Source organism: Rhinatrema bivittatum, chromosome 16 (genome assembly GCF_901001135.1).
Source record: "Rhinatrema bivittatum chromosome 16, aRhiBiv1.1, whole genome shotgun sequence".
Classification (NCBI taxonomy): domain Eukaryota; kingdom Metazoa; phylum Chordata; class Amphibia; order Gymnophiona; family Rhinatrematidae; genus Rhinatrema; species Rhinatrema bivittatum.
In genome coordinates this window covers 34,416,057-34,429,295 of record NC_042630.1, presented here as the reverse complement: position 1 = coordinate 34,429,295, position 13,239 = coordinate 34,416,057, and the positions used below count along the sequence as shown (strand labels likewise).

At 50.2% G+C, this 13,239-nt stretch overlaps 1 protein-coding gene across 1 annotated transcript in view; it reads right to left on the bottom strand.

Annotated features, from left to right (window-relative positions):
- INSRR (insulin receptor related receptor) overlaps positions 1-13,239 on the bottom strand; it is an 82,009-nt gene that overhangs the window by 39,513 nt on the left and 29,257 nt on the right. The window contains exons 3-4 of the mRNA XM_029581587.1: positions 3,714-4,026; positions 2,198-2,340 (exon numbers count right to left, since the gene is read on the bottom strand). Of these exons, the coding sequence (XP_029437447.1) occupies positions 2,198-2,340; positions 3,714-4,026 (456 nt within the window). The remainder of the gene's footprint in view (positions 1-2,197; positions 2,341-3,713; positions 4,027-13,239) is intronic.

Below are 13,239 nucleotides of genomic sequence, written 5' to 3'. Positions count from 1 at the left end.
TGCAGTTTCCAGTTCAGTTTTTGTCTGCACGTTTCTATTTGTACTTTATGGTCTCTTTATTCTGTATTTGTGTTCTGCATGCGTAAGCGAGGTGAGGTATTCTGTTAGCGTGTACTTTCTGTTCTGCTCTCTTAATAGGAGGTGTATTGGTATTTTTGGACCTGGTATATAATATTTGCAGTGTTGCCTTTTCTTAGGTAGGGTTTTTTAATTAGTGTGGTTTGGCTTTGGGAGGTGTACTATATTGTATTTGTAACTCAGTTTACTGATGGCTTTCTGCTGGCCAAGTCCACACCCAACACTCATCACAACAGGCCTAATACCATAGAGGTTCCAAGTGCCTTTTCTGCAAGATTGTTAGGCTGCCACCACAGCAGGGCATGGAAATATAATATGCACATTGTTAAGTGATATTTTTACCCCAGAAGATTGTACTTTGAATGTCCTTTTCCATGTAAAATCTGTTACAATAATTTCAAAATGTATTAATTTTGTGTGGGAGCTCACAGAAGGCTGTAAGATTTGTCTAGGCCCTAGGGCATGTAATATCCTTGCACCAGTCCTGGGATGGCAGTGGTAGGTAAAGGGATGTGATATAAAGTTAAAAAAATAAAATAAAGGACTAGTTTTCCTAATGGTTGGGTTGACAGTTAAGTAATTGTAGGATTCCTGATTGTTCTAATGGGATGCTATTGGTATTTTCACATGTGGGATCATTTTCTTTGTGCATAGTTTTCTAGTAATAAGGCAAGAAATAAAAAAAGTTTAAAATAGCTGTGTGGAAGGACATAGGTGAAAATTTTACTTCACACATCCAAGTGGTCGGCATTTTCACAGCTGAAAGTTGGCAACCCGAGCTGCCCTCAGAGGACACGGCCCGAGCAACGGCCGCGAGCATCGACTCTTCCACTTCTGACCGGACTCCTGCTTCTCGCACCGGAGGCGACGGCACTGCGCGACGAAACATCCGCCTCCAGCAAGCCAGCTGCTCCCCCCCTGCCAGCAACACCGGATCCCAGACTCCGCTGGCACTTCTGCTACAGTGCGCAGTCGCCGCGCTCAGGACGAAGGACCTGGCGTAGCCAGACCAAGGCAGGAAGCTCAGAGGGCGTCCCTTTCACGGATCCGTTATGCTTCACCATGCCAAGAAAAGAAAAAAAGAAGTTCCCAAATAGACAGAAATAAAACAAGGCACTATCCAGAGAGCCGGCACACACGAGTCCATCCAGCGGCTGCCATGTTGGCTCCAGGGCGGGCAGTTTTTCATCCCGGTTCCCAGGGTAACTTCCTTGCTGCAATGCGATGATTGATAATAAAAAAGTACATGTTCTACAGGGTCAGCTCCAAACATGGGATTCCTGGAGGGGCCCCGATGGATTGCGGCACCAAATATTTTGCTTTTTCTCTATTATGGCTTCCTTTTCAGTTGCAATTGGTTTTTCCTCTGCTCTCTCTCTCTCTGTCCCAACTCTGCCTCCCAGAACGCCTTCCACTAAGGAGGGGGGGAAAGCACACACAGAATTAGTCAAGCCCTTACTTTCATTTTCCCCCCCTGCCCGGTCCCTGGATAAGTTTCAAAAGCAAAATATGTTATGCGCATAAAACCGGGCCTCCGGGTGCACAAATCCTTTTGGAAATCTGAGGACCGCGAACCGTTTGAAATCTGGGGGATTTCCGTGAAAGCGAACCGGGCGCAAACGCAACGGATTTATTCCCATGGGAGGATATTTGACGTTAGCCTTCCACGAGAGAGGCCAGCATAAAACTTTTAAAGAGAAAAACAAAACAAAAAACGCTCCACAGCCTTGTATAACCCTACTGCTATTATTATGATTTTAAAGTCAGCTTGCCAAAACTCCTGGAATTTGCACACCAGCGGGCTTAAATAACTTTCCAATATGCCAGCTCCATTTATCTCGGCTGCATCATCATAACACATCTGTTCTACACGTAAGTTTCCGGGACATAAGATTATATAAGCAGATTCCATTACCCATCTTAAGCTCTAAAAATATCAAATACATTTTGCACCAGTATTAAACCTCAGTGAGGAAAAGAGAAAGTAGGAAAGGTTTCCTGTAGAAATATGATTGTGCATTATGTCAACACCACCCCTGCGTCCCCGCAGGGGACAGCGAGCACCCAGCGGCACGGCAGAGAACCGGGAGAGAGAGAGAGAGAGAAAAGGGACACTAACAGCCTCTGCGGATGTTGATGATGAGGCTGCCTTCCACGTACGTGCAACCCGTCAGCTCCTGGGCCACCCGCACAGAGTCGATGGTCTTGACGCCGACTTTGCATTCCTTGGGGCAGAGCCCCTCGCACTTGTGGCAGAAGATGCTGCAGGATGGGGGAAGGAAGCAGAAGAGGAGAGAGTTAAGTCACCTGCAGCGTGTTAAGGACAGCAAAACCACATTCGGACCGGTTTCAGGCGACAGCCAACACCACCAAGCCATGACGTCTTGTACAGGAGGAAAGAATGTCCCAGGGCAAGAGGCTCCAGAGGGTAAGGCCGAGGATTCCCTTCTTCGTGGAAAGGGTGGTGGAGATAAAAACAGCCATGGAATTCGAAAGAGTGGGACAACCAGAGAGGTTTCCCTAGTGAAAAGGGGGGGGGGGGGGGGGGGATGGTACAGAAGCGCTGGGGTAACCTGACCGAGAGCAGCAGTCACAACCCTAAACAGCAGTGGTATGGCCGTCTGGGACTTCCAAGGAGGCATTGGCGTTACTGGGAGGGAGAGATTAAACTTTGACAATTGTAGGGGAGGCTGAATTTTTTTTTTGGACATAAGCCTCACTTGCTCTAGTGTCTACCAGTGCTGTTGGTGGAAGCCAGTATTTTTAACAAATTTTAGCATGCTTGGGACAGATATCAAGGGGAGTGAGAGTGTGAGAGAGTGTGTGTGAGAGAGAGAGAGGTGGGAGAGGAGTTGGGGAAGGAGTTGGTGCTGTGCTGAAAATGGGGATTTGTATCGAAATCTACCCAAAGCAGATGAATCTCAACTGAGCAGACTGGATGGTCCAATTTAGTCTTGACCTGCCCTCATTACCACTGCCACTCAACAACTTAGCATTTCTATAGCTTCATGGAGCTTACGAGCCAGTTGAGACAGACAAGACAAATAATTTCTAGTAACCACTTATTTATTACAGTGAAACATGTTTAACATGGGAAGGTGACGCTTAGAAAGAGTCGGGGGTTTTTGGTTTTAAAATAAATCTCAAAGAGATGGGTCTGACATGGGACTCTAAGCAGGTCATCTACTATGTTACTACGACCTAAGCTTTTAAAAGGGAGAAAAATAATTAAAACTATCTTACAGATAAGCCATCGTATTTCCAGCAGGTAGGAAAGGACACACCTCCAGTGAAGCTACTCTGGGTCAGTTTTTTTTTCCTTTTAGAAAAAAGTGGGATTATAAAGAGAAACGGGAACTGAAGACATGATCTATCAGGGTAGGTGCAGGCCAAGACTCATCCAAACCCTGAATGGCCCCGCTGGTGAAGAAGCAAAGCCTGTGCTACAAGGATGGGTTAAGGTTAGTGCAAGATCGTCACGCCACTGCTCACTGATATAAATCACAATGGACTAGAATTAATCAGCGTTCGTATCACTACAAATAACCACCAACCACACGAGAGTACACCGGAGAGGAGCCTGCCCTGCAGCAGTAAATATGGAAGAGAGGCGTTTACCACGATCAGCTCCTTACCTGCTGTCGTTCCTCGTGTAGCCAGAGGGACACTCGGCGAGGCACCGGTTGCGGTACACCACAAACTTCGAGGAGTCGCGGAGGTTCTCCGTGACCTTGCGCAGGCTGGCGCAGTACTCGGCCGTCACGCAGCGCCAGCCCTCGTACTCGTAGGTCCGCGGCGGGCAGGAGTCCAGGCAGTGGCCCTTGAAGTGAAACCTGCGACAGGCCACGCAGGCCCGGCTGTCACCCAGCTGGCTGCACCCGCCCAGGCACTCGCGGTGGCAACAGCCGCCAGCACCGGTGCAGGCAATTCCAGGGCCGCAGGCGCACACTGAGGAGAAGCAGCAGAAAGCAATATCGGGTTACAGGGTTGCATTTCATTTTGTTCCATACCACAGTCAGAGATATTAGTGGATATTGCTACAGGTTGCAAGCATTAGACACCGAAAGTGACACTGGGGTAGGCCTAGATGGCAAAGCATAGAGATATGATTCAGGTTATTTGTGTGACCCACCCTCGGGGCAAGTCACTTTACCTCCCGTACATATTCAAGTGAAGGTACGGAAACTTTTTCACATCAACTACTCAACGTCTCCGTCCATTATTTTCCGAGAAACATGTTGGCAGTCAACCATCTTATGAATATTTTTGTGAACATGCTGCAATAGACTTTGAAAATAAAAACACACAACACACATGTTTTGCCACAAACCGTAGAAAGAGGAATTACAAGGTGAGTAGTGGCAAAACGGACTCGTTCCTCGACAGTCCCCCTCCCCCATTTTAAACAAAACTTGGAGGGGGGGTTGCAGGCAGAGAGGAGTCTGCTTTTTTTTTCCACCCCTCTCATTGAAGATGCACAGCAAGGCCTGCCTTTGGTGGTTTAGGACTCAGGCAGCAGAGCCCCCCCACAGGGAGTTCCAGTCGGTGGGCCGGGAGTTCTGCGACCCGGGTGGCAAGGCTGGGGCTGCCCATGCATGCTCATTCACAGCCTCTGGGAGGGGGAAGGGAGGCCTAGTCTAGGTGAGGGGAGGGGAGGGCCGACGTAGTTTGATTTCAGAAGAGAGGGATGCGCATCATGCGTGCTCTCTGAGTTAGGCCCCCCAGTCTGACATAGGAGAAGAGAGGCACAGGCCACGCCAGTTCCTTTAATAGGGCCGGAAGGACGAGGGGCAGTAAGAGGTTTTACAGTTATTTCTGGTTTTTGAAGTTTGGACCCGGTCTATTCCTGGCAGGCTGTATCCCTGCCCGGGGTGGTCAGTAGGGACCACATACCTTTTCGACCAGCATAAGAGGAGATTGCAGCACCCAGATGTGAGAAGAGATCCTGATTCGTGTTTTTGCAAGTTGTGTATTTTTCCAACTTTTGGGGAAAGGGAGAATGTTTTCTTTCCCCTTCTTTTCCCCTAACTGGAGACTTTAGTAACTGGTTCCAGTATAGGCCTGTCCTCTGTTGAAGAGGGACCATCAAGGGAGACAAAACATCTGGAGACAGCCAACGGAGTTTCCACCTTGGGACACAGGACACTGCCAGGTGAAGTCTGGGATTCGACGCGGGCCTCAGGTACGGTGGGAACGGAGCGGTCACTGTTGGGATTCCCCAGCTGCCTTGGGACACAGGACACTGCCAGGTGAAGTCTGGGATTCTACGAGGACCTCAGGTACTGTGGGAACGGAGCGGTCACTGTTGGGATTCCCCAGCCACCTTGGGACACAGGACACTGCCAGGTGAAGTCTGGGGTTCAACGAGGACCTCAGGTACTTTGGGAACGGAGCGGTCACTGTTAGGATTCCCCAGCCACCTTGGGACATTTTCATTCCACCCCATGGAGGATAAATCCGCTCCAAGCTCCCGCCTGGAGGGACGCAGCCACAGAATTAAAGGGCAGTCAAATCCTGGCTCTTGGAAATCTGGGGACACTGGACGTAGCTGGACATTATTTTCCATCTGTTGATTCTTTTAAGAGGAATTACAGTAAATTTTAATTTGAACACCCATCCAGTGAGTCCTGTCTGGTTCGTAAGGGCACCTGTCCCGAAGAGCCAAGGTAACACAGGGAATATCATTAGTGCCTGGGCCAAGAAGATCTGCCTTTACCCCCATAAAAAGAATCCACCACTTGGGGATAAAAGAGAGGGGAATGAGAAGGGTGAAGACAGCCCCAGTTATAAACACTTGTGGGGGTCCTTGGGAGCAGTGTCATTCCAGAACAGAGGGCTACATTTGCCACCATTGTCCATGCCGCCATCATGGCAAGCTTGGGTTACTTTCATGCCCTCTAGTTGGATCTGCCAAAGAGATTAAGAAAACTGTCAGTCACCCCAGGACTCGGCAGTGAACAGGTGGCGGTTATGGCTGCGGCTGAAAGCGTGTTACACCGGCTGCCATTTGTATCCCTGGCACAATTCAAGGTTCTAACGTCGGCCATTAAAAACCTTTTCCAGCCAACGGCCCAGAGGCGTCAATGAAGCTGGTGAAGCACAGGCCACAGCTTGCTCTTCACACCAGTCAGGAAGGTGCTCCCCCCCCCCCCCCCGGTCAGAGTAGCCAGATTAAATCTGTTTCACATGCGGTCCCTCGAATTTGGATATTTCTGCCTCAAAAAGCGTACGTCTCTGTGCCGAGTTTTCCAAGGTTTAGGCAGCGATACAAAACTCTCCTTCTGTAGTAATGTGTCTGTTAAATTCTTATGTGCCGATATTCGCTGCAACTATGGGCAGAGGCCAATACAAGTGTGCGAGTTCCTGTTGAGGTTAAGTGCAGCTGTATTTTGTGTTTTTAAGAGGAGTTCATTTTTATTATTGTTCCATGTTTTACCTGCCTTTTTCATCGTACTGCATTGTACTAATGCAGTACAATGGTGGCCGGATTTAGAGCTCGTGATAACGGGAATCCAGGAGGAGCCCCTGTATACGATTCCCGGCCTCAGGATGGGTCGCTGCAAGGACCAGACTGGGAACAGTGGGGAGGGACGACATTAAAATGGTGGTTGTGGTAGGGGGAGGGGGGGATCCCCAGGAAGACGCAACTGAAGGCTCACGGCCACGGGATCTCGGTACAGGTTCCAACGGAGCCGGATGAAAAAGAGAAGAGGAGGAACCAGTGGGGCCCCTCCTCCAAGAGAAAGAAAAAAAAAAAAGTCTCCTGTAAAAATATTTTTCGGAAACGGATAGGAGGCTGCGCTTTATGGCGCTCCCCCCCAAGAATATTCACGGGAAATATTTGCGCACACAATCAACTTCAAACAAATGCAGCTGGCGATCCCCCGTCACTGGAGGTAACATAAAAGGGGAACCTGGAAAACAATCCCGGCCAACAGTGCCAAGGGAAGCCGCGCAGGAGTCGAAAAAAACTTGCCAAAAGCACCGGGGGTCCATTCCGGCAGAAGGTGGTGCCATTCAGATGATACCACGGTAGCCGTGGCACCTCCATTTACCACGCCCAGAAACGGGATCGTGGTGGGTTAACAGACACCTTCCCTGACCACATGTCGGCATAAGTTTGGCAACGTTCTTACCGCGCTTCAAACTTCTATCGATGCCAACAAAATAAACAAAGGCATGTCAAGCGTGTGATGATGTGGAGGAGAGAAGAGGAGCCATGCTCCCTAATAGGAATTGGATGATGAGGGAGGGAGGCTGAGCTCGATGGCTCCCTGATTGCAGTTGGATAAGAAGGCCAAAGAGTGCCTGTGCCCAGTAGTTCCCTGATGGGAACCTGATGCAAAGACACAAGGGCCGCATGATGGCTCCCTGATGACAGCCGGATGGAAAGGCCTAACGAAGGAGGTCATTTCATTAATTAAAACACAATATCCCGCTTGATAAAGCGTGTTACATTAAAAAGAAAAATTATAAATTTCTAATAAAATAAATACAACATAAAATAATAAAAGTAAACAATATAAAAAAAATAATCATTTAAGACAAAAATAAAAATTAAAAAAAAACAACACACAAACCAAGCCCGGAAGAGAGAATCAGATGGAAGGTCTAAGGACAGAGATCCTGCCAAAACACTTGCTCAACATGGCTCTCTTTATCCATGCTTGACCTTTTTGCTCCAAACTTCCTCTCGCCACCCTGTCGGGAAGGCAACAAATGTGAGGAGGAGGAGAAAGGGTCTTTCCAGCACAAGACAGGGCATCCTCGGCCATGCACCACAGGTGGCAGGAAACCAACTCACCTCCAGCTGGAGCCATTAAAAAAAAAAAAAGTATTTTAAAAATTGTTTCTTTTTAAAGCTCGGGGGTTTTTTATTTTTCTTTTTAAAAGGAGGTGGCCACCTAGTGAGCATATCCAAAATGCTAGCCAGCTATTGAGCAGAATAAAAATAAAAACGCCACAGCTGTTCATCTAGCTGACAATGAATTTTAACTTCACTGCATTAAGTAAAGCTCACATTATTAGTAAGAAATCAAGAGCGTGCTATAAGCTTTAACTTGTCCGGTCCAGCCGGGCCCCGTCTGTAGGTCAAAGTCCAGCTAGGAGCTTAGAGGAGGGGGAGGGGGGAAAAAAAAAAAAAAAAGGTAAAACATGTGGCCGTCCTCTATTTTCAGCACCTTGATTAAGCTGAAAAAAAAAAATGCGGAGTTTACAAGTTCTCACTGTGACAGCTGTCAAGTCTTAATTAAAAGAAAACACAGGAGCTGTGGAAGCCAAAAAAAAAGAAAAAACCCACACAACTCTTAACAAGACAAAAAAGTTAAAAGAGGAGACAAAAAATTGTGCGTGGGCCTGGTTTAGTTTGGTCTCCAGATCCTAGGCCTCAACTGCAGGCAGACCGGTTTACTCCTGGGGGAATTCTGTACAAATTATGCACACAATATTGGAAAATTTATGTTCAGAGAGAGATAGCCGAGGAAGGATCGTTGAGCCTGGGGAAGGGTGTTGGTGTTTGATGTAGTTGTGGGTGGATCCTTGGACCGGTGGCAGATGACCACGCCCCCGGGGGAAGATCCCGAGAGGGACCTCCGGTCAGGCTCAGAGTTAGGAGACAGACACACACGTTCTTTTATTATGCAGTATACTGAACCACCAGAGGTGGCAGTAGTGAGCTGGAAGTGCCTGGCAGGGCTGTAGTCCCTCAGGTACTGGAACAGCGATCCTGGATAACTGAACTGTAGAGAAACTCAATATAGTGAGTAGGCAGAGTATGCAGAGTTCAGGAACAGAACCTTGATGGTAACACTCACACAATAGTCTCATAGAAGCAGCCCAGGTATTGGAATGAGTTAGGTCCTCGAGGAGCGAGTACCTGGTTCCAGGGAAAGCTCTGAGAGAGAGATGGTAACTCACTGGTGTAGTAGGCAGCGATGACTTCCAGGCAGAGTAAGTATTCAGCAACCAGTCTGGGAACATGGGCCCTCGAGGAGCGAGTGCCGGTTCCTGACTGTGACGTGAAAAACAAAGAGCGAGGCCCCCGAGAAGTGGGTACCTCTGGTAAGTCCGAGGAGGTAAAGCAGCTTAGGTAGAGTAACCCTTGCTAACTCAAATAGTTAGTGATTTCTAAGACCTTATATATCCGGTACTGCTGACATCATCTCAGGGGGGCGCCCCTGAGGTTCGCGCCCTTGCTGGTACATCAGTCGGGGCACGCGCGCACCCTAGGGCCTTGTGAAACATGGCGGATTGCAGTGTCGAGCCGCTCCTGTGAAAGACGGCAGAATGACGCCGCGGCAGCCAACCTTCCACTTGAGCAAGAGGGAGTCGCCAAGGAGGTGAGGAGGGCGGAGTGGAGACGTCGGGCAGTGACAAAGGGCGAGAGCATTCTGGAGGGACCAGTCCTTGGAGGAAAATTCTGCATCTTTGAGTAATAACTTTTTTGTATTTTGCATTATTAATTAATTACTCTCTACTAAAGAACTAACTAACGGCTCGATCCAGTAAGGCCGCGGTAAAAACAGTGCGGTAGTGTCAGGCGCACCCTTCCTCCCCGCACGCACAGTTCTCTTCACTAACTCCCCGATACTCTCCTCTAATCGCATGCAAATGCATGCCGCGGCTTTAAAGCGGTAGGGAAGGGTTATGGCCGCGTAACCCATTTTACTGTATAGGCGCTTAATACAGCGCCTATACAGTAACCTGGGTGCGCTGGTACCTGTCATTTCAAATGACATTTGAAATGACAGGTACCAGGAAGTGTAAAAATCAAAATTTGTAAATACCTGTCGGAGGGCCGCGTGGGTCCAGGCGGCCGGCGGGATCCGGGGGGCCGGTGGTCGCGTGTTAAATCTAGGCCGCGGGCGGGTGGGCGCGGCGGCAGCGGCGGCGGGGGGACACGCGTTAGTTCGAGACGGCCGGCGGGCGGTCGCGTGTTAAATCTAGGCCGGGTCCGCACAGGCGCACATTCATTCATTCACTGCCGGTGGGGGCTGCCGGAGAGGCAACCCCCACCGGCAGTGAATGAATTCATTCATCCAGGCGGAGGAGCCGGCTGCTTTCGCCACCGGCTCCTCCGCCTGGATGAATGAATGCGCGCCTGTGCGACCCCTCAGCGCCGAAACGCAGGGGTCGCACAGGCGCGCATTCATTCATCCAGGCGGAGGAGCCGGTGGCGAAAGCAGCCGGCTCCTCCGCCTGGATGAATGAATTCATTCACTGCCGGTGGGGGTTGCCTCTCCGGCAGCCCCCACCGGCAGTGAATGAATGAATGCGCGCCTGTTCAGCGTTCAGCGATACAGTCTCCAGCGATACAGTCGTGCAATTGGGTAGGGTAGGCGGCAGCGGGGTCCGGGGGTGGCAGCGAGATCCGGGGAGCCAGCAGCGGCAGCATGATCGATCGCGCAGGCAGGTAGGTGGCAAAGTAAAGATGGCCGCCTGCACGGGAAAATCGTGCAATTGGCCGCTGAAGACGTGACGTCACACCCCGTGACGCCAAACGTCGTGACGTCACGTCTTCAGCGGCCAATTGCACGATTTTCCCGTGCAGGCGGCCATCTTTACTTTGCCACCTACCTGCCTGCGTGATCGATCATGCTGCCGCTGCTGGCTCCCCGGATCTCGCTGCCACCCCCGGACCCCGCTGCTGCCTACCCGCCGCTCCCAGATCCTGCTGCCGCCCCCCCCCCCCCGCTGCCCCCCCCCCCGCTGCCGCTCCCCCCCCGGCCCCCGCTGCTGCCTACCCGCCGCTCCCGGATCCTGCTGCCGCCCCCCCCCCCCCCCCCGCTGCCGACCCGCCCGTGCGATTTTGGCGCTCATCCAGGCAGGGGAGGGAGGGAGGAAGGGAGAAGGGACTACCGGATGCCGCTGATGGCTGCCCGCCGCCCACCGGCCGCCTGGACCCACGGCCCTCCGACAGGTATTTAAATTGTTTTATTTTTTTATATAACACACAGGTTTTTTGTTTTTTACACTTTTTACACTTACCATAGCAGGCCCGAGCCTTGCTACTTTTTCGTTTGTTTTTTTTTGCCCTGGTCCCGTCCGGTCTCCTGCAGCCCCGTCCGGTCCGGACGGGGCTGCAGGAGACCGGACGGGACCAGGGCCGGTAAGCAATGTTTTTACCCTACACTACACTACACTAACTCCTACTAGGGGGAGGCGGTAAACAAGCAGGTTAAGGCCGCGGCAGAACAGCGGGTTAGGGAGGAGATAATATCAGCGCCCGTTACAGTATCGCAGGGGAATAGATAATTCCTTCATTATACAGCTTTTTCGTTCATTTACATGCCGGGTGCGGAAAGGGTTATGCGTCTGTTTTCAGAAGCGATACGGACGCGTGAAACTGGAGACTGTATCGCTGAACTGCCTTGCGCGCCCGAATTGTGCGCTACGAGCACGTTACAGACGGGCAATCCTCGAGCGGACGATACTGGATCGAGCTGTAAGTGGGTAGGGAAAAAGAGTTAGGTTTGGTTGGGTTATAGCTCCCCCATGTAGGAGGCATTAATGGTCGAGTCCTAGCCTATATAAACCCAAGGTAGCATTTTGGAGGCATGGATTCAGAGTTGCCGTTTCCAGAGGCAGCACGCTTTCATGCTTGCTTCTTGTTTTGCTTTATTTTGGGGGAAAAAGACCTTGGGATTTCTTAGAAAGAAATTTGAGAGTAAGGCACCTTCTAATCCATTCCAGTTTAAACCCTTGGGGGAAGCCATTCTATTCTATCCACCCTTCTTTCCTTATTTTGGGTAACCGTTTGAAAGCTGGTTTAATTTTTATCCTCTGCCGTGTTCCCCTTTGGACCCAGGGCTGCCCTCTAAAGGAGGCTGAGCAGTCTGTCACACCGAGACCCCCACTGACCCAGGAAGAACCCTCATTCGTTGCTGAGAAGAGGGGGAAGTTGGGTTTCAGAGAAGGCCAATGGCACCCATCCGGTGTTAACTGCTAACGCCTCCGCCGGGATAGCGAAGAGAGGAGTGAAACGATGCCCTTCAGGTATCAACAAGGACACTCAGGAGTTTGGAATAAGAAGCAAGGAGAACATTGTTTTCATCCGGACAGAGATATGCCTTAGGGGGACTTTGAAGGGCATCAACTGAATTGGATTAGAGACACAAGAGTCCTGAAATTCGGGAGGGAGCTTCTAAACTACTTTTTCAATTGACAAGGATGAGGAAATGAAAAAAAAAGATGCACTAAGTATCACAAAGTCACAGATTTCTTGAAGAATCAGACATATGACTGGATTGGATTACATGAAGACCTCGTAAATAGTCATTTTCACTAATCCACCATCAGTTGTCTGGAAAGTTAAGTTGGAAACCACACCACCAGTGTGATTATTACTGCTGTGTGCAGGCATTGTCTTAACGCTCAGGGCCTCGTCGAAGTCTCTCCCTTCCCCCTGGGCAGGGACTCTTGGAACGTGGAGGGGGACGTAAGGACATTACAGGAGGTCTGAAAGCTTAAGCCCTTGGATTCCTCACTGAGGACCTCAGCCCAGGGGGTTACACTTAAATTAACAGCAAGAGCCTCATCACAAACATAACTATTTTTTCTCCTGCAGCAGCCCACCCGAGGGGGGGGGGTGTCTTGGAGGATGGTAGCCAGTCTTCCTCTGGGCCTTCTTTCCTCCAGGGTTAAAACAACTTCATCCCCTCGCAAGACTAAGGAAGCTTAGAGAGGTCTTCGTAAACAAAACAAAAAAAAACGTTAAACATACATCTTATCCCTTGGGGGGGGGGGGGGAGGAGGGGGACAGGCAGTAGGGTTACCAAATGGCTCCATATCTGCAAGACAGGATTTTTTTCAGTCCTGGTTTTACCCCATGGCATGCATGGACCTGAAGCCCCAAGTCTACTGAGCAAACCAGGAACTAGGGGGGCTATCCGTGCAGACTAACGGCAAGGAAATGGTTCCTGCAACTCACATGTGATGCAGCTGTCCATGAAACGCTTAACTGGTACTCGTTTCTAAAAAAAAAAAAAATGCTAAAATCCACCCCCTCGTGCAGCCATTTTGCGTTGCCCTTAGCTATCGATAACGTCGTCACCTGCCACTCCGAAAGCGGCCGACTGCCTTGTCACGCGCATCTGGCTCGCCAAGACAGGCCTTTTGCACCACTGCATCCCAGTTCTCTACAGTGCTGTCTGCAAATATATT